At 49.5% G+C, this 19932-nt stretch overlaps 1 protein-coding gene and 3 non-coding genes across 4 annotated transcripts in view; all 4 read right to left on the bottom strand.

The window, feature by feature from the left end:
* Positions 1-4920: 4920 nt before the first annotated feature.
* On the bottom strand, positions 4921-4993 carry TRNAV-AAC. The gene has a single exon. It is a non-coding gene; the product is annotated as a tRNA-Val (tRNA).
* Positions 4994-5304: 311 nt separating this feature from the next.
* TRNAP-UGG lies at positions 5305-5376 on the bottom strand. The gene has a single exon. It is a non-coding gene; the product is annotated as a tRNA-Pro (tRNA).
* A 3585-nt stretch (positions 5377-8961) lies between these two features.
* TRNAT-UGU lies at positions 8962-9034 on the bottom strand. The gene has a single exon. It is a non-coding gene; the product is annotated as a tRNA-Thr (tRNA).
* A 2314-nt stretch (positions 9035-11348) lies between these two features.
* LOC103597643 (tripartite motif-containing protein 7-like) overlaps positions 11349-19932 on the bottom strand; it is a 13328-nt gene continuing 4744 nt past the window's right edge. The window contains exons 4-10 of the mRNA XM_008581515.1: positions 19678-19927; positions 18435-18530; positions 16087-16317; positions 15388-15410; positions 14987-15102; positions 14493-14528; positions 11349-12718 (exon numbers count right to left, since the gene is read on the bottom strand). Of these exons, the coding sequence (XP_008579737.1) occupies positions 12207-12718; positions 14493-14528; positions 14987-15102; positions 15388-15410; positions 16087-16317; positions 18435-18530; positions 19678-19927 (1264 nt within the window). The 3' untranslated portion in view covers positions 11349-12206. The remainder of the gene's footprint in view (positions 12719-14492; positions 14529-14986; positions 15103-15387; positions 15411-16086; positions 16318-18434; positions 18531-19677; positions 19928-19932) is intronic.

The raw sequence follows: 19932 nt of genomic DNA, 5'->3' as shown, positions 1-19932 counted from the left end.
TTCTTGAAAATTACATTATGGAATGTCACCTTGCTTTTCTCACTGAATGTTATCAACTTCTAGTGTTAAACTTGTTAAACTATACTTAGCAAAAAAAAACCCACCTATGTTCTCTTCCTGTAACTTCCTGGTCTGGAGAATAAATGCGGGAAGAGAACCCCAACTCATGATTAATTTCCCAAATGGAAGAAATGCCTGTCTTGAGGGTTCCAGGAGATTAACCCCTTTTCGGGGATTCTCACTGCTCAGAAGAGATGGGATTTGAGTAATCGTTGGTGACTCTGTCACCCAGGGGAAAAGGGGTGACAAATCCGTGGGAGACAAAGCAACACTTACTATAACAGCTAAAATAAAAAATAGTGATAACACCAATGCTAGCGAAGATGCAGAGAAAATGAATCTCTCATACAATGCTGATGGAAATACAAAATGATACAGCCATACTGGAAAAGTTTGGTAATTTCTTATAAAACTACCAAAAATGCACTTAGCACATGACCTAGGAATTACAGTCAAGCATTTATCCCAGAAAAATGCAAAGTTATGTTCATGTGAAAACTCATACATAGATATTACTAGCAGCTTTATTCATAACAATAAAAAACTGGAGACGATGCAAATATCAACAGGTGAATGGTTAAATACAGTGTGGTACATTTATAGTACATTTATTACATACTACTCAACAATAAAAAGAAATGAACTATTGATACATTTGGGATGAATTCCAAGGGGACTGTGCTAAATGAAAAAAGCCCCCTACCTGCCAGCTACAAAAAGAAAAAAAAAAAGCCAATCTCTAGGGACCATATTCTGTATTATTACATTTATATGAGGGTACTTCAAAAAGTTCAGAGAAAAATAGAATTAAAAGATAATACAAATTTTTTCATGAACTTTTTGAAGTACCTTCATATAACATTTTTGAAGTAACAAGATTGTAGAGACAGAAAACAGATTAATGGCTGTCAGGGTTCAGGGCTAGAGAACAGGGGAGATTGGAGGGTTGTGTGAAGTTATGAATGAGAAGTCTGAGGGAGCCTTGCAGTGACAGACCGTCGATTTCCTCATTTTGTTACTGTACTATAGTTATGCAAGATGTCATCATTGGAGAGGACAGGTGAAAGGTGCAAGGAACCTCCCTTTGAATTTCTTTGCAACTTTCCATGAATCTATAATTATTTCAAAGTAAAAGTTTATTTCTTTTTTTACGTTTTAATGATCCCAGATTCCAAATCAGAATTCTCTTGTTAGAAGTTAATGCTCTTAGTTGGGGAGATGGGGAAATACTAATGGCAAGGGCTGTCTGTGGTCAATTCGTGATTCCTCATGGTTTTACAGACACATTTCTTAATCCACACTGGGAACTTCACTGTGTGGCAAAGATGGTCCCAACTGAATGGAAGGTCAAGTTGTTAAAACATGACATCCTCAGCTAAGAACATCTCTGCATGTTTCTGAGATCTGTAGGACAAACACATGTGATTAAGAGCAGACACACAGCTATATAGAGTTATGAGAATCATACTGCAATCTTTACATTAGGGAACCATATATTAGGAAATATCTTCACTGGGAGGCAGCAGTAATTCCAGTTTATTCTACTCTAGAATTGGTTACTCTCCCCTCTTTGAATATCCCATTAAAGGCACGTGAGGTCCCAAGGCATGGATCCAGAGACTGGACATGCCCCACAACCAGGCACACTGCCAGCACAAAGGAGCATGCCAAAAACACTACCTCCATGTGGGTGGCCCACCACAGCCACTACTATAACCATGCCTGCCTCTAAAGTGGCTAGATGCCACAAACACCACACAGATAGTCCACCAGCCACTGGAGTGCATTGACACAAGAAGAGTCACCAGCAGAGATAAAGAAAAGAAGAGGACATCTCTGTCCACAAAGCCCATTTCAGAGTGGCAGAAGAAGCATCTGCTCTATGATAATATTGGGGGACCTGATCACACCTTTCAGCATTGGACAGATCATCTAGGCAACAAATCAACAACGTAACCATTATTCTTTCAGAAGGAGACAAGAAATCTAGGGTAATTAGAGGGGGAAGGGGGGAGAGAGAGGGGAATGGGGAGAGATTGGACAAGGGGCATAAAGAATAATTATGATTTCGGGCTGGCCCGTGGCTCACTCAGGAGAGTGCGGTGCTGATAACACCAAGGCCACAGGTTCGGATCCCATATAGGGATGGCCGGTTGGCTCACTGGGTGAGCGTGGTGCTGACGACACCAAGTCAAGGGTTAAGATCCCCTCACCGGTCATCTTTAAAAAAAAAAAAAAAGAATTATTATGATTTGTAACAATATATATGCTGGTAATATTGATTTGATCAACATATCTCAATGTTGAACCCCAAAAATATGTATAACCAATTTTGATTCAATAAAAATTAAAATTAAAAAAAGAAAGAGCAGAAGTTGAAAAAATAAATAAAAATTAAAGTGGGAGTGGGTGTGCAGGTTTTCTCCTCCTTTTTTAGTTTATAAAAACAATACACACTCACAGTTGAGAAAGAAAGGAAAAAAGTGAGAGTGTAGAAGGTTTCCCCTGTGCCTATGCCCGCTCCCCAAAGTGGAATGGCAGAGGCAACTTCTTGAGAGTCCTTCCCAAAACCAGATCTTCAGGTCTGCTCTATGAACTCCAGTCTCCAAGATGGCAGAATAGACTGTCCCCAGCATCACTCTCTCCCACAAAACAACTATTAAAAAGCAATGACAGCCAAGCCGGGGCCACTAGAGCTCAGGGGAAGAAGAGGAGAGACCTACAGAGTGCATGAAGGCCAGAGAATCCATGATGAGAGAAAGAAAAAAACCTCTCCAACCATTTTGAGCCCCAGCCACCTCCAGGCTGGAGCTGTTGAGTGCACGAGCAGGAGCCGGCAAAAGTCACAGCTGTGTCCTTCAGATGAAGTTGCATGGAGGTGGCAGGGGAGAAGAGGGCCTTAGTAGCCCCCCAGGCCAGCAAGACCACTAATAGGGTTCCTGTGGACCCACACAGAAGCGAAGAGCCACACAACTGAAAAAAAGGAGCCACTCAGAGGCCAGTGAGTCATTGCAAGGGACTGGTGTACAGCTCGCCCCATGGGAAGTGTTTGCAGCAAGGGCAGTGGGGGAGACAGGCCCACCAGGAGAACACTGGGGCACAGCAAGGACAGCTGATCTGCCCCCCAATCAGCATAGGACCACTCGGAGGAGACTGGTCAGTAATACAAAATTGCATGGGGTGCAGTTTGCTGAAAAGACTCAGGCCCAGACCAGTGTTTCTACACAACCAAGTTATATCGGATTTCACTAAACCCAGAAGTCCTATAAAGTCAACCATTAAAACCTGAGCTGTACAAACAGCCTTCCTCAGGGAATCAACAACAAAGCAGCAATTTAGCTTAACCACAGAGCTCAAGTACTGGTCTCCACAGGAAGTTCCTCCACTTTAGAAGTAAGCAAAGGACAACAAATTAGTTCCAGCATAGAGTTTAAGTGGTGGGAACAGCAAATAATTCAACACAGAACTGAAAGAAAAAACAGAGTACCCACAACCAGAGACAAAGTTTGATATTAACTATTAAAGGTCTCATTTCACCAAAGTACATCTATAACACCTAGAAGGACCGTAAGTCTCCTGGTCTGCCAAGCCAGAAAGGGGGGACAACCAAGTACACAACCAGAGCCATGGGCCACCTGGGGTCCTGAAGCATGGAGTGGGGACCAGATCCCCTTCCACAACCAGGCACACCACCATCACCAGCACCAACTAGGTAAGGAGCATGCCGAAAACATCACCTCCATGTGGGTGGCCCACCACAGCCACCACAATAACCATGGCTGCCATGAAAGCAGCTAGATGCCACAACCACCACGCAGATGGTCCACCAGCCACTGGAGTGCATTGACACAAGAAGAGTCACCAGCAGAGATAAAGAAAAGAAGAGGATGTCTCTCTCCACAAAGCCCATTCCAGAGTGACAGAAGAAGCATCTGCTCTATGATAATAGTGGGGGACCTGAACACACCTCTCAGCATTGGACAGATCATCTAGGCAACAAATCAACAGAGTAACCATTACTCTTTCAGAAGGAGAGAAGAAATCTAGGGTAATTAGAGGGGGGAGGGAGGAGGGGGAGGGGGAGAGACTGGACAAGGGGCATAAAGAATAAGTACGATTTGTAACAATATATATGCTAGTAATATTGATTTGATCAACATATGTCAACGTTGAACCCCAAAAATATGTATAATCAATTATGATTGAATAAAAATAAAAAATAAAAAGCAGCAGCCCAGTTTCCACGCAACGGCTCTGTCCAAGGGAATCCTGCTTCCTGCTGAAAGGGATGTCGTTCTGCAATGACCTGTAGATTCAACGCTGTGTTTGCTGAAGAACCTTGGGGACATTATGCTGAAGGATTACACGTAAAGGTTTCTCCACCGCCACCTAATTAAACTGCGTGGCCGAGGGATCTAAGGGGCTGGATTATGGCTCCAGTCCCTTTGGGGGTGAGGTTCAAATTCCACCGCTGCCCAGCCGTTGGATAGTGTTACCTTCTCCTCCCTCCCCTCTCCGCAATGGATTACATACAGGAGTACTCAAAACGAGCAAGCCAGTCCTCGCAATGCCACATAAGCGGGATGTGGGGTTACGTTTGGCAGCAGACGGCTGTGCGGTAGACCGACTTCGTTCTCCTCCTTCCGCGCAGGTATCGCCGACAAATGAGATGCGTTCAGGTGTTTCACAGGTGCCCAAGGTTGAGGCAGGAAGGCAGAGGTATGGATACCTTTCCAACCTTCCTAGGAGACCACGTGGACATAGCGGTGGGTTGTCCTGAAAGAGTCTCAGCTTTTTCTCAACGAGTCTCAGCTTTTTCTCAGTGTGATGGATTTCAATCGGTAAGTAAAACAGGAACACTGTTTCCGCCCGGTTTCGAACCGGGGACCTTTCGCGTGTTAGGCGAACGTGATAACCACTACACTACGGAAACCCGCCGTGTGCGGGCTCTTGTATTATTACATACATTACTATTCAGGGACTCTCAGGTATCACGGGATACATGCTTCTGCGCCTAAGCTAGGGCCCTAGAACTCACATGGGCAGAGAAACTCGTGCAGGGCTCGGTGTCCTATCTCTCACCAGCGACCCCTGGTTACTGGCTGGTTCACCCACTCTCTTATCCGCGCTCTTCCCGACCCTCAGCTCTCCGGGAAATCTTGCCGGTGCGCCCCTTGGCTAGAATCTAGTACAAAAACAATCAATGTAAGGAGATCTTCGTAGTTATCAGCAAAACAGCTGGGTGGGCTCGTCCGGGATTTGAACCCGGGACCTCTCGCACCCAAAGCGAGAATCATACCCCTAGACCAACGAGCCAGCTGACGTGATAGTATATGGATCTTTCCATAGTGCTATTCTACGTGCACTAAAGTACCGCCTAAAAAAGTGGGTTTTATCTCTGGACGTTTTGAGCCGCCCTCAGGGTTTTGGAGTTCCTCAAGCAAAACCTATCCCTACTCATGTCCACGCCATTAACGCAGCCGCAGGCAGCTTGGCGCTACGTAAATACTGCGTGTCCCCGGACGCCTCTGAGATCTCTTGGAATACGAATGAACGCCTCTCTGCCGGGGACACACACTCGAGGAAGCTGGCAGGGCTGGGCGCCCCCTCCTTAGAGAGCCCAAGTAAGGCGCGAATCTTGAAGATCGGGGGCGGGGCGCTGACTCGGGGCGAACCGGAGGGGTCCGGAAGAGAACGCCGTGCTTGGAGGGGGCGCTGGAACGGCTGGGTCGGGAGCCGCGAGAGGCGAAGAGAAGCCCAGGTCGTGCCGTCGGACTGGCGCGCCTGGTGCAGGGGCGGAAGGTCGTCTTTACCGTTTTACGAAAATATAAAAAGCAATACATACTTATTTATAAAATGTTCAGAAAATGTAGGAAAGTGTGAGGCAGAAATGAGCGGTGATGGGGAACCGGCTCTCTCCCGGGTGACGCGGGACAGCGTGGTTGGTGCGCAGCCTCAGAGACGCCTCCGCGTGCGCACGCACGCGCACTGCCGCGGCCTGGTGCCCCAGCTCCTGCCTCCGCGCGGTCCCGGGATTGCCCCCAGGGCCTCCTGCAAAGGGCGGACCGAGGCCCCAGCTCTGCGGGATTTCTTCCCCTCCCTTGCCTCGGGCCTGCTTCACCCAAAGGGTTTTAATTGCACTAGGTTATTTAGTAGTAAAAAATAGTGATTCAATTCCCTGCTGTAAAATTCGCGATAACCCACTCAGAGCTGGGCCGCAGGTCTATTTTTGTGTCACCGGCAGAGTAATTTCTTACACAGATGGCTGTGATGAAACAGTACTGGAGAAGGAAGGTGGTTAACCTACCCTGAGGGAAAAAATGCTAATTTTTCCCTTCTAATTCTCGGCGATCTTGCTCGGCCTCTGCACTGACCGCTCCACTCACTCTTCTCTGTCCCTTCCACGCAGGACCTCCCTGGGTTACATCCTTGGCCTTTGGCTCTTCCCACGATGAATATCCCAGGTGAGCTGACCCACCCAAGTGTCCGTCCCACCCCGAATAGCCCTCCTTCAACCCAGTCCTAGCACACACTGTAGAGGATATTGACTAAGAAGTTATTAATGAGATAGAATTTAGATACAGAAATTTTACAAGACCAAAGTCCTTAGTTGAGGAGGCCAAAGCCTATAGTTAGGGGGCCAAAGCCCAACCCTTCGGAAAACACGTAGGGATGCTGAGATTGAGAAAGACCAGAAAACGTACACGGGACTAAAGCCTTTGATGCAGATAAGAAAATTGAAGCAGAACGGGGATTGTTCTGGGGGCAGTTGCCCTTAGTACAGCTAGACCTAAATAATTGGAAAGTATGTAAATTAAAATCTTCAAGGATATTCTGTTAGATTAGTTAGTGCCTGGGGGACGTTCCCCATCTCGCCCTAGGCTACTCCTTTGAAATTCTTAGGGAGTTGGGCGCTTTGGTGATTATCTCATGGTTTCTTTTTGTAGGTCACATAGCTTAGTTTTATGACTCCTTTTGATGGTATATTGCTTGATCTGTTTTATTGCTTTGATCTATACATGCTTAAATGAAGTTTGTCACATAGCCAGTTTATATTTTCACTATGATTGATTAACCATCTGTTTTTCTTCTGTGACTTTCTTGTCTTTACAATAAAAGCTGAAGCAAAAACTGACTTGGGGCTGTGCCTTGCTACTCCTTCCTGGAAGGAGTCGTCTCGGAGCAGTCCCTTCAGGCTACCCATCGCTCTTAACGCTTGCGTCTCCGTCACTCTGTTAGAGGTGACAACACAGGCCTCTGCCACCAGCGGTACAAGGGCGTGAGCCTGGGAACCCTCCTTCCAGCACGTCACCTGGATCCAGCCTGATTCTGATTCTGCCAGGTGACCTGTGAATGTACTCGGCCGCCCTTCCTTGGGCACGGCTGTCATGCCCAGACTCTGGATCCTCCTGAGTGCATGGCCTGAGGTTAATTCACCAGTTTATTCAACTATTATCAGGGACCACCTGCCCCCCCCCGCCCCCCCCACACACACGCACAGACACACACACACACACACACCCTGGAAATCTACGGGCTTAGTGGAGAGGGTGGGCTATATTTAAGCCCCGTTGTAGGTCGCCGTTGGTCCCCGCGATCCAGCTTTTACAGTAAGGTAAAATTCCTGTGGGGCAGGCGCTTTGGGGGTGACGAGTCCGAGGATCCCAGGACGCGTCCAGGTCTTGACCCCAAATCTTGGCTCTTTGGATGGGAGCGGGCCTGGACGAGGGAGGGAAGCGTGTGCCTCCTGACATGGGCCACTGATACCTGTTCCCTACTCCGTGCACCCCACTCATTCCATTCACTCCTCTTCTGGCCTCTACCACTACCTCTACGTCGAGTGGTTTTCTCTCCTCTGGTGTACTGGGTGCGAATTCTGTTGTCGAATCCTGAGCAACCCTGGAGCGGTGCCGACAGTTGGCCGCCGCCCCATGACTCGCTCAGGGTCTCTCTGAGGTTTCCATAGGCTGCAAAGAGGACTCCAGAGATTTGGGAATGCTCCGCGGCAGCGGGCCACGCCTCTGCCAAGGCCGCCAGGGCGCGTTGTGCCCGGGAAGGCTGCGGAGGGAGGGTGCCCCCAGACCCCCACCAGGCCTGGTCCTGCACATCGGGCAGCGCCCGGTTGTTCAGAGAACTGAGGCTCATTTTGTACACCTCACTTCTGTCAACAGCGTAAATTAATAAGTAAAAGTCCTAAGGTCAGTATACATCAGTTGTGTAAATTTTTTGTTTAAAAGAAACTAAATGCGTTAAAAAAAAAAAAAAAAAAAAAAAAAAAAGACTGGAAGCGAATGTGACAAGGCTACAGCTTTTATTTTTTAATTTTATTATACCTCCCCCCCGCCAGGCTATAGTCTTTAGACCCGGCTGTCACGAATGTGGACGTTTGCACATTTCTTTACATAATTCCACAGAGAAGAGAAGCGAATACTTAGAATACCGAGGCTGTAGCAACCGAGAGGCCAAGGACACAGGCCGCCGCGGCAGAGCAGCAGACCCAAAGCTCAGCGCGCGTGGAGGGGGAAGACGAACGCCGCGTGGGCACGGAACGCGTCAATGTCGTCGTCTCTATCCTTCTGAGTGGATTCCACCCAGCAAAGGATGAGAGACTAGGGCGAGCCTTGGCCCAAGTGGCGACAGAAGAACGGAGAAACCCACCATGAGCTCGCGGAGGATCGCGGGACAGAGAGCGCACGGGGTCGGAGAACCAGTGCTCGAAACGAAAGGAGGTAATGGGTCTGGCTCTTCCGCAGATGCCGGGAAGGTAGAAGGAGAGTTGGGCGGCTCGTACCTGAGGGGCAAAGCGGAGCTAACTCCGCCAGGATCTGGCCTCCCAGGAAGGCTCACCTATTTTCGTATTTTCTGAAAGCGATGAAAAAAACGGGGGAAAACGCCTCCCCTAGGCCCCAGCGAGATTTGAACTCGCGACCCCTGGTTTACAAGACCAGTGCTCTAACCCCTGAGCTATGGAGCCGGCTGCACGCTTGTCTCCTGCGCACTAGTGGTTGACGCTGCCGCCGTGGCCGCGCAGCCGCAGACTGACAAATCAAGGAGTCGGGTAACGAAACCGGGGCTGTATTTTTCTGCCCAACAGCTGCGGGTCGTTGGAGAGATCAGTAATTGTAGGCGCTGCGACCCAGCCGTAAACCCTGGGAGAGAGCCCTGCGAGACAGGTCCGACGTTCCGCGCGCGCGGGGGCGTGCGGCGGGCGGGGCCGGTGCCTACGGCGGGCGGAACTGTGAGGAGCGCCGGGAACCTTAGATGGGGCGGGCTGGTGGTCAGAGGCGACGGCAGGACTGGGGAGCCGGGGCTTTGGCTTGTGGAGTTAGGATGAGGGTCCAGAGGTCAGGGCTACAGGAAGGGTTAGGGGAAGGGTGTCAATAGGACTGTCCTGCGGCGAATCCAGGTGCGAGTTGTTAAGGTGGGACCTGGAGTGGGCTGGGTAGTGAATGAGGGAGCAGTGGGGAGATCAGGTCAGGGTGTTTGGAGGTGCTGGACCCAAAAGGACTGGGTCAAGGCGGGTGTAGGTGGGGCGCTTAGCCCCTACCTCACCTTTGGGTGAATAAGGAAAAGGCAAACCTGACGGAATGCCTTGACTGAGAAACTAGTCTTCAGGGCCGCTAAAGGGCCCATGAGGTGGAGGACAGAGAATTAGGGCCCAGGTGAGGGACAGGATTCCTAGCCTGGCAAAGGACAGAAAGTGGTGCTGCATATGGTGGACCTTGGCCTGGTGGCCCAGCCTGCCCTATGGCCCCTGCCAGGCCAGCTGACTTGGGGCACAGGGTGGCCAGGCCAGAGGCAGGCCCCTGGGTGCCACCAGTCTGGATGCTGAGGAGCCCTGTGAGAGTCTGGTGGCAGGGGCCTGGGTTCTCAAGGCTCTGAAGCTCACAGAGATCTGGGACTAATAGGTGGGGTAAGAAAGGACATTGTTCTCAGAGAGCCAGGTGTCTCAGAGAGCTTATGACCCCAAAGGATGGCAAAGGAAAATGCACACACATACTCTCACACTAACATGTTACATCCAAGTCACTGCACTGCCCTGGTGACCATGAAAAGAACATCTTTTCCCCTCCACATGCAATTATTATGGTAACTGTTGTTACATCTCTTCAGATATACAGATATCTATGTAGTTATCTGCAAATACACATTCTCTGATAGATGCACAATTACATTCGCAAACATAAAAACTGAAAATATGCATGTGGACAGCCACCCCACAGCACCCAGCCTGGCCCTACAGGCACATATGGCACCTCCACTGGATGTCTCACCTTCTGTGACCTGTAGTATATGTTGTGATACTCAGCACAGTTATTAGATGGTACAAAAGGAATTGTGATAAAAATCAAAAAGCCATATAAACCAAAGTCATGCATTTGGATCCCTGTACTGGCCAACTGCACCCCACCCTGCCTCCCCACCAAAAAAGCTTTACAAAACCCAGATAACATTAGGGCTTGATGATAATATTAGGCAATTTAATTAGCAAATGAATTTTAGAAATGGGTTTTCCTTGTGGAAATCAGTGCTATTTAAATATGTAGATTGGCTACAGTGTTGTAGAGCTACTCTCCATTTATGAACAGTACACAGGACTCACCCTCTGGCCAGCAGTAGGCTGGCTTCTTAAATGGTCCTGTCCCCAGACCCCAGCCCATAGGATACAGTTGTTTTTGTTTTTTTTTTTTTTTTGGCACTGGCTAGTACAGGGATCCAACGGACACAGGATTCTGATTGCCTGGGCCTGGTGCTGTGTCCACTGGGTCTGCCTCTAGAGCAGTATCATGCCTGCCCCATGAGAACCCTGTATGCAAAGTGTGCTTGAAGCATCTCAAAGGACAGAGCACTGAAGCTCCATGACACTTGCTGATGGGATTATTTGACTGTCACTGTCCCTATGTGTCAACACATCTGTCTAAACAACCTATGCAGAACAGAATTAGGTCTGATACTGGCATTCATCTAGCCTAGTAGCCAGGTAGTGGGAAAAACCTGTGGTCCTTATCAAAATATGGGGTGATTAATCTTTAACAACAACAACAAATCAGTAATAAGGTAAGGCTAAATTGACCTAGGTCTGTTTGCAGCGCCTAACCCTATATACATGCTCATAAATGCCCTCTCCAAAATCCACACATTCCTTCCCACCACCGCACCCCAAATACACGTGCATATACTCCTTACACACATAAACACACATGCTCATTCACACTGGCAGAAAACCTTGCTTATACTTGTGCTTCTGCAGTCAGACCAGGGGAGATGAGAATGAGCCAAGCCACCCCTAGAGATGAGCTCACTGTCTATATTTCCATCTCCCCAACGTCCCACTACCACCCTCCTAGAAGCCGAGCCATCCAGAAGCTGGGGAACAATTAGCCAAGGGGATAAAGACGCTGGCCAGGTGAATGCCCCCCAGTGCCCAGGCTGAGCAGGCCTTGGCACCAGGGTGCTCTGCTATTGGCATGCATTTGGCAAGTTCCAGAAAGGACCTGTCAGGAGCATGTTAGTGCTCTGTGAATTTCTGTGCTGGTGCTAATTGCACCTGTAAAATTATAAGTGCCAACTTGTGTTTCAATGTTCCAGAACCTTTGATCTCCTTACCCAAGCAAGTCTGTACTTTGGCACTGGAAAATGGGGGGTTAGGTATCTGTGAGGACATGTGTTCATTGTCACTGTGGTTAAGGATGCACATGTCACTCTGCCATCAGGCTAAGGAGTACTGGAGAGTAGCAATGCCTATATGCTGTTGCCCTGGGCTTTTCTTTCATGTATGGGTCAACGGTCTCCTTCCAGTTCTGGCCCAACTGTTGTCTGAGCTGGGAGTACAGTGATTTTCCTGAGTAGATGACGTTGTCAGGCCAGCTGGATCCAGAGGTCTCCTAACCTTTCAAGGCAGAACTGGCAGCTGTCAAAAAGGTAAAGCAGAAGTGATAATGAGTCTGGCTGGCCCAAGCCCAAACCTGCCTTCTTGCAACTGAGGACAGCCACTGGACCAGAGTTTGAAATTGTTCTGTAGCAGTCTCTCTTGGGCAGCCTGGCACAGTAGTGTGGAGGGCATCATCCCTTCCCATGGGTAGCCAGGAAGAGGAAATATTTTCCCATAAGTGATCACCCCTTCCTGAGATGCTGGGCAGTCCTCCTCAAGGCCAGATTCGCAAGTAGGTGCCAGTGGAGCAGACAGAGAAAAGGGGGAACACACGCTCCTGGAAGTTGACTCGGAAGGTGTAGAGGTGGCGCATGTCCTCCACTGCATAGAAGGACACAGCCCCCACCTCCAGGTCCAAGGCCACCCGCACGCGTGACAGGTGCCCACAGCTAAGGGGTGTCCGCTCAGGGCTGGTCACAGCCCAGTACTGCCCACTGTTGAGCTGCAGCGCCCAGACTCCCTCTTCAGGGGTGAAGGGTGTGAGGCCCTTGCGGCGCACACTCTCGCGGGCCACGCCAAAGGCCCAGCCATCCTTGGAGCCCACTTCCACCTCCCAGTGGTGCCGCCCAGAGGAGAAGCCGCAGGATGCCAGGACGCGGGTGTTGGTATCGAAGCGGTGAGGGTGGTTGGGCAGGTCCTGGGCCCGCTGTCCAAGGCGCACACTCTTAAGATCCAGGGAGAGGATGAGGCGGGGATTGGCTGTATCCGGGTCCAAGGTGAGTTCCACTGTGGGGCAGAGATAAGGAAGAGATGTCCCCATGCAGGCCCCTTGCATAGCCCCCCTCTTCTCAGGGCCATGCTCCCGCTCTTCTTTGCAAACCTGTCTCCCCTTCTTCCAAGAATCCTTCCAGTGTCCAGTGCCAGTGCCCAATCAACCCTCAGCCCTCTGCTTCCCAGGTACTTTACTTTTTTTTCACTCAACAAGTACTTATTGAAATCAGACAAATGCAATGTGTGGACCTGATCTGGATCTCAATTCAAACAGTTCAACAAATCCAATTTAAAAGACATTTGGGAAAAAAATATAAAAATTTAAAAAAAGACAATTGGGGATATTTGATCATTAGATACCAGAAAAAATCATTCATTATTCTATATGTGATAATGGTTTTGTGGTTATGTTTTTTAAAAAGTCTATCTCTTTAGACATAACATACTAAGACATTTATGGAAATGATCTGTTATCTGTGATTTGCTTTAAAATAATCCAGTGGGGGTCTGGCTGATTAGCTCACTTGGTTAGAGTGTGGTACTGATAACACCAGGGTCAAGAGTTCAGATCTCATACTGGCCAGTCACCAAAAAATAAAACAAAACAGTGGGAAGAGGTGGATTATTTTATTTAATAATAAAAAATATTAGCCATGAATTGATAGTTGCTGAAGATGTATGATGGGTATGTAACATTCTCTCTGCTCTTCTCTCTACTTTTAAGTATGTTTGAAATTTCCCATAATAAAAAGTTAAAATATGCACACTTATTGTGAGCACTGTTCTAGGCCCTGGGAATACCACAGAGAACAAGATTGTAGAGTATCCCTGTCCTTCTGTAGTTTCCTTTCTAGCCGGGGGAGAAAAGAAGCTACAGGAGGACAGGAATACTGGATTGTAAATAAATAGCCAATAAAATGATAAATACAGAAGACAAGAGGAATCAAAAGAGCAGGCTGTCATTTCCACTAGAGTGGCCAGGGAAGACCTTCACTGAAAAGGTGTATTTGAACAGAGACATAAAGGAAGTGAGGAAACCAGCCATGCGGCTGTCTGTGGGAAACTTGTTTCAGGCAGCGTGGTAGCCAGTGCAGTGCAAGTGTGTGCTTGGTGCATCCAGCAGCAGAAAAGAGAGTGTGTGCCTGCAAAGAGTAAACCAGGGGGAGAGTATGCAGTGAGGCCAGATCCCTCAGGGCCACCCTGAGGACTCTGGCCTTTACTGAGTGAGAGATATTATCGCAGGGCTCTGAGCAGAGGATGGGCATGGTCTTACTCAGATGATTTAGATTCCACCCAGCTAAACTCTGACTTAACTCAGTCATCAGCATCAGAAATATGTACTCTCCCCTTGGTGCTGGATCTCACACACTCCAGAGCTCTGCAGGAGTGAGAACCACCTCCTTTCCTGTCTCCAGTCTCCCCTTGTTTCCCCTGTCCCCTGCACATAAACCCCATCCCCAGGAGAAGTCTCCATATGTCTAGGAGTGGGAACAGGGGAGAGAGGCTCATCCAAGTGATGAACAAGCCTTCCCCAATCTAAATATCCCAAGGCACAGGGCACTCCTGCTCCTGACTGCCCACAGCTTATAGGCCAACAGGCCTCACTGCCACCTGCAGGAGTCAGAACTGCCCAGAAGAGGACCAGGGGGAAAGGGGAGCAGACTGGCAGAGTTGCTGAGACAGCGGTGGAAGGAACCAACAGGTGCAAAGCTCAGAGAGACAGTCACCAGCAGGCATTAGGTTCTCTGTGTGGCCAAATAATCCTTACTATCACAGCCATCATCCCTACCTTTCTCCTCTTTCTCCAGCTCTTCACGAAGATCTTCTGAGGAGGAGAAACAAAGCAGAGTGTGCATGAATGACATGGCAGATGGTCTAGCAAGGACATCACCTCTTCCGACATTTATACACCAACCGACCAATCATTCCCCAGATACTCCAGAAGCCAAGAGCTGATGCACAGGCACTGAGCCAAGCATGGGGGGTGTGGACGGGGCTAGGGAAAACACCCAAGTATTTTGATCTACCTCTCTCCACTTCCCCCTCTTCTGCCCAGAGCTGGTCTGAACCTGAGCTATCCCTCCTCAGCCCTCTTTCTGCCCCAATACCCCTCCACCCTGTCTGTCCCTATGGGAAGCTACATGCCCTGGGAGTCCTGAATAGATTTGCCACTGCCACCTCCCCACACCAATCTGGCCTTGGCACACCCTTAGAACCCCTGAACTGCAAGAAACATACCATCCCTACCCACAGTGCATGGCCCGCCCCATACTCAGCCCCTACCTTTGAACTTCTTCAGCAACCCCTTTAAGACAAAGGTCTTGAGGGAAACATTCCAGACTTTATTCTTCATCTCAGAAGAGACAGTGGTTGGCTTGGCACCAGGCACATTGCTGCACCTGTAGGACAGGGACCCTGAAGAAGGCCCACAAACACTATCTGGGCTGTGACAATTCGAATGGTGAGGTCCTCTTGGCAAAGAGAGGTGGAAAAAGGAGAGTTAGACCTTGTGCGGGAATACTCATGGGCAAGACAGGCAGACATTTGTGTTGGAAGGTACCCATGTAAGGAAATGGGGGCATCAGGAGGTGAGCAATCAGGTGTGGGAAATGAAGAGAGACAGCTCAGTGGAAAAAGGGAAGAGCCAGCTTAGAAAGGCCCAAGGAACTGTTAGGTTCACTCACCTGCTTAGTGTGTTTTTAAATTCCTAGAAGGAAAGATGAAAGAAAACCAAATCAGCATCAGGTTTTAAGGAAACAAAACTTTCCCCTTGCCATGCCCCCAAGAGAATAAGCCCTCAGCAGGCGTACCATGCCCCACTATTGCATAGGCACTATTGGCAACGGTTCCAGCTGTGGCTGGCTCCTGGGTATCTCGTCAATGTGACTCTTACCACAGCTCTGCAAATGCTTGCTTTATTGCAGAATCATCACTGGAGCCATCTGGTGGGACTCAGTGTTACCTCTGCCCTCAAAACTATCTGAGACAAGTCACAGCCTTTATGCAACAACTGGTCACTCAGACCAGTGTCTTTGAATGACTGTTCTTGACCCATTTGTGGTTTGTGAAGTTTACCTATTGGATTGTGACTATTTTTTTTAAATGAAATAAAATAGAATAGAAAACATCAAAGTGCATCACATGTAACAAAGGTAATGAGTCTTCTGTCTCAAGCGTGTGTATACTGGAATACAATGTGAGATATATTATCATGGCTCATGGACAAGAAAGTTTTATCACATCCCTTTAGACTTCCAACTCCAGGAGAATCAGGGCACCTCTTTCCAGTCTCCTTCAGCTCTAGATCATGTGATTCTATTAAACAGGATCTGATACTGTTCTCTAGGAAAAATGACTCAAAGCCCTGGCTCAGCCATACTCACCTGGAGGAAGTCAAGGTCAGGCTTTCGAGCTGTCTCCTGGATATGGCTGCTGATCTCGGAGAGCTGGGTGATCTCACCTCCAAGCTGGGCCAGGTTCTCATTCAGCTTCTGTGTCACTTCCCGGGACAGCTCCTCCAGGCGGCCCAGAAGCCGGCCCTCCTGTTCCACCAGGAAGGCCCGCAGCGCCTGGAACTCTGCCCCCACCTTCTCTCGCTCCGCTGCCATCTGCTTCTGTCCCAGGAGAGGGAGAAATTAGGGAGGTGAGGGGACTTGGGTGTGGAGACATAACACTTGGACAGCAGCCTCTGAATCATCCCACAGGGCAGAGTTCCATCTTCCTCATGCTTTGGGGATCAGAGGCACACCCACATATGCAGGCTGTTCACACACTCTATTTTAAATATGCTAACACCGTGCAAGCTACAGCCTCAGCACATGCTTTGTTCTTCTCCCTGCCACAGATGTGTTCCTGTGTCTCTTTGGGCCTGGGATCTATCACGTAGACTAGGGCAACGTCAAATTTCCCCCAGAACTACCCAGGCTGCAGTTTCCTCATTTGAAAAGTGGGAGTGATATTTTAGTGCCTCTTGGGGCCACCATAAAGATTAAACTAAGGTTGGTTTTTCTTCCCCACATACATTTATTTCATTACCATCAAACTTTCACTCTTCACTCTACTTCTTTTTATTTTTATTTATTTATTTGGCAACTTGACCTAGATGTTATCAGCTCCATGCTGTACCAAGTGAGCTAACCACCCAGCCCTACTTCTTTTTTTTTTTTTAAAGATGACCGGTAAGGGGATCTTAACCCTTGACTTGGTGTTGTCAGCACCACGCTCACCCAGTGAGCTAACCGGCCATCCCTGTATGGGATCTGAACCCGTGGCCTTGGTGTTATCAGCACCACACTCTCCTGAGTGAGCCATGGCTGGCCCTGTGGGCATTTTCAAATAAAAGTATTCATTTTCCTTTTTATCATGAGGCAATAGTTGTACATACTCTATCTTAGTTGTTTCACTAAGCAGGTATTTTGTAATTATAAAGACTGTGTGGGCCAAAGTGGGGGTGGATGTGTAGGTGTTGGAAGAGGACAGAGGTGGAAGGAACTAAGCAATGTTATGGGGAGTTAGGTCAGAGACAGAGAAGGAAGGGCCCATGCTCGGGAAGGGCCTCTGGGTCATGGATGTAAAATAATGGCTGAAGAGCTATACACTTCTTTCTCCAGCAGAAGAGGAATGAAGACCTGGGAGTTGGGGGATGGGGTGAGCTCTTCCTTGTGGAGTGAAGTGAATGATCAGATAGAAGGGTCTGGGATGCACATTGGATGCAGGTGTAATAGATGCAGTTGAGGGTCAGGAAAGGACACTAGGGTATCTGAATTCAAGGTTTTTTCCCTGTCCCCTCCTGACCCCGAGGATAGGAGGGTTCTCAAGTTCCTCTTCCTCCAATTCCCAACTCCAAAACTGAATAACCCTGCCCTAACAGGCCCTAGTAGATCCTTTTATTTTTTCATCACCTATGAGGGTACTTCGCAAAATTTGTGGAAAAATAGAACTAAAAGATAATACAAATCTTTCTATGAACTTTTTGAAGTTTCCTCATATTTATTGAGCTAGGAAGTGAACTTGTCAGGTATAAAATAACAGTCAGTTACCCACGTTTGCCCAACTTAACCCAAATGAGCCCCATTTCACTTTCCTGTTCCACTCTAAGAGCGAGGTGGTATAACAGAAGGTCAAAGTTTCAGATCCCGGTACCTGCCAGCTGCCAGAAAAAAAAGATATTAACCCAACCAGATGGTAGGGGGAGTGGATGGTGCTGGGTAACCTCAGCTGCACAACAAGGGCTGCGGAAAACCTGGTCCCCAAACCTCCTCAGAATATGAATGTGTTCAATTACAAGAGGTTTCCATAGGCCCGAACTGAACTGGTGTGTTATGTAATATTAGAGTGACTATACATCCTGATTCACTGGGACAGTTCCAGTTTAAGCCAGCTGTCCTACAATGATTATTTTAGCACTCTCTTTTACTGTCAAAAGTTCTGGTTTGTTTTCCTAGAAAGATTTGTATTATCTTTCAACTCCTTTTGGTGGGTACAGGGATCCAAACTGTGACTTTAGTGTTACAACACTGCACTCTAACCAACTGAGCTAACCTGCCAGCTCCAGGAACTTTTTAAAGTATCCTCATATAATATGCACCCTATTGTCTTTCTAAAATCCACCGTGCTGTTTCACAGGCACACACTCCAACAGCACACACACAGCCCTGGCGGTGGGTGGCCCTCTGTTGTACCCCGCAGGAGGCCCACATGGTTGGGGGGCCGGGGGTAGTGCCCTGCTCACCAGGAGCTCCTTGCTCTCCTTCTCTTCGGTGGACCGGAACACCTCATAGTCGTCCAGTTCCTTCTTCAAGACCCTCAGCCTGGACTCCAGGAGCTCCTGAGGGTGAGAAGGGATACTGTGGGAAGAGAATTCTGGAAACCCGCACATGTGCCTTCCTGGAGCTATCCAGAAGAAAGGGAAGGTCCTGCCCATTCAGGAGGAGGACGGTAGAAGTCATCCCTGGACGTCAGGATGGATATAATCTGTGCAGGCTACACCCATGGGGACAGAGTAACTGCAGGGTAACTTCAAAAGCCCTGGGTCTTGGGCCGGCCTGTGGCTCACTCGGGAGAGTGCGGTGCTCATAATACCAAGGCCACGGGTTCGGATCCCATATAGGGATGGCCAGTTCACTCAGGAGAGTGTGGTGCTGACAACACCAAGTCAAGGGTTAAGATCCCCTTACCGGTCATCTTTAAAAAAAAAAAAAAAAAAAAAAAAAAGCCCTGGGTCTTCGCTTCCGGAAGAACATCTGCTGCACAATCCAGGCTGAAAAACAAGCCCCCAACAACCCAACCCACCCGTCCTCTCCTCTTCTCTCCTCCCCCCACCAGAAAGCCCTTTGGGTGGGAGGGTCAGAGCAGGGTAGCGGAGCAAAGAAGACTGAGGACTGTGTACCCGAGGCCGCCTCACGCACCACCGCTGAGGCTCTAGCAAGGGGGCAGCACAGAGAGAGGCGCCCGTTATCGGCAGTCTTGGCACAGCCCAGAAGGCTCGAAGGCTCTCTACTTAATCCAGAAGCCCCCTACCCCCACCTTTTGGGAAGGTCGTCCCACTCGGCTCCACGAGGTGGGGACTTTGAGCAGAGCCACGCTTCAAGGAAGGAGATAAGAGTGGGGGCAGCGGGTATGTGGGGGTGACAGAGTCTTCCCGCGAATGAAGAGCTGCAATAACGCAGACGCGGCTAGAAGCCAGGGACAGACAGAAAGAAAATTGCCAAGTCCGTGGGGGGCGTCGCGCAGGTGGCCCAGTAGCCAGCCCAGACGGAAATGCGCTGTGTGGGGGCGGGGGAGGTGGTGTGGGGTGACAGAGGCAGAGCCGCAGTCAGCCCGGGAAGCAGCGCTGGGCAGCCTGGGATAGGGGAAAGGAGGCAGGGGCTCACCTGGGCCTCCTGCCTGCCTGTCTGCCGTCTGCACCGCGTGCGCGCGAGGGGCGGGCCGGGGCGGGAGCTCCCAGGGACCGTCAGGGTACGGCCTGCGCTCACCTTGGCCTCCTGCACCGCCTCATCGAGCGGCAGCACAGCATGAGCGCGGTGCTCGCGGGCGCGGTCGCACACTACGCAAATGGCTCGTCCGTCGTCCTGGCAGTACAGCTTGAGCGGTTCGCCGTGCTGCGCGCACCGGACGGCCGCCTCCGGGGCTGCAGCCGCCCGGGTCCTGCGCTCTCCCGGAGCGGCAGCGGGCAGGCTGAAGCGCTGCAACAGCGCGGCCACGGCGGCCAGCTGCAGGTTGGGCCGCAG

The sequence above is a fragment of the Galeopterus variegatus genome, unplaced genomic scaffold, assembly GCF_000696425.1.
Source record: "Galeopterus variegatus unplaced genomic scaffold, G_variegatus-3.0.2 Scaffold2374, whole genome shotgun sequence".
In the NCBI taxonomy this organism is placed as follows: Eukaryota; Metazoa; Chordata; class Mammalia; order Dermoptera; family Cynocephalidae; genus Galeopterus; species Galeopterus variegatus.
The sequence above is the reverse complement of the archived record's forward strand: the minus strand, read 5'-3'. Positions and strand labels throughout refer to the sequence as shown.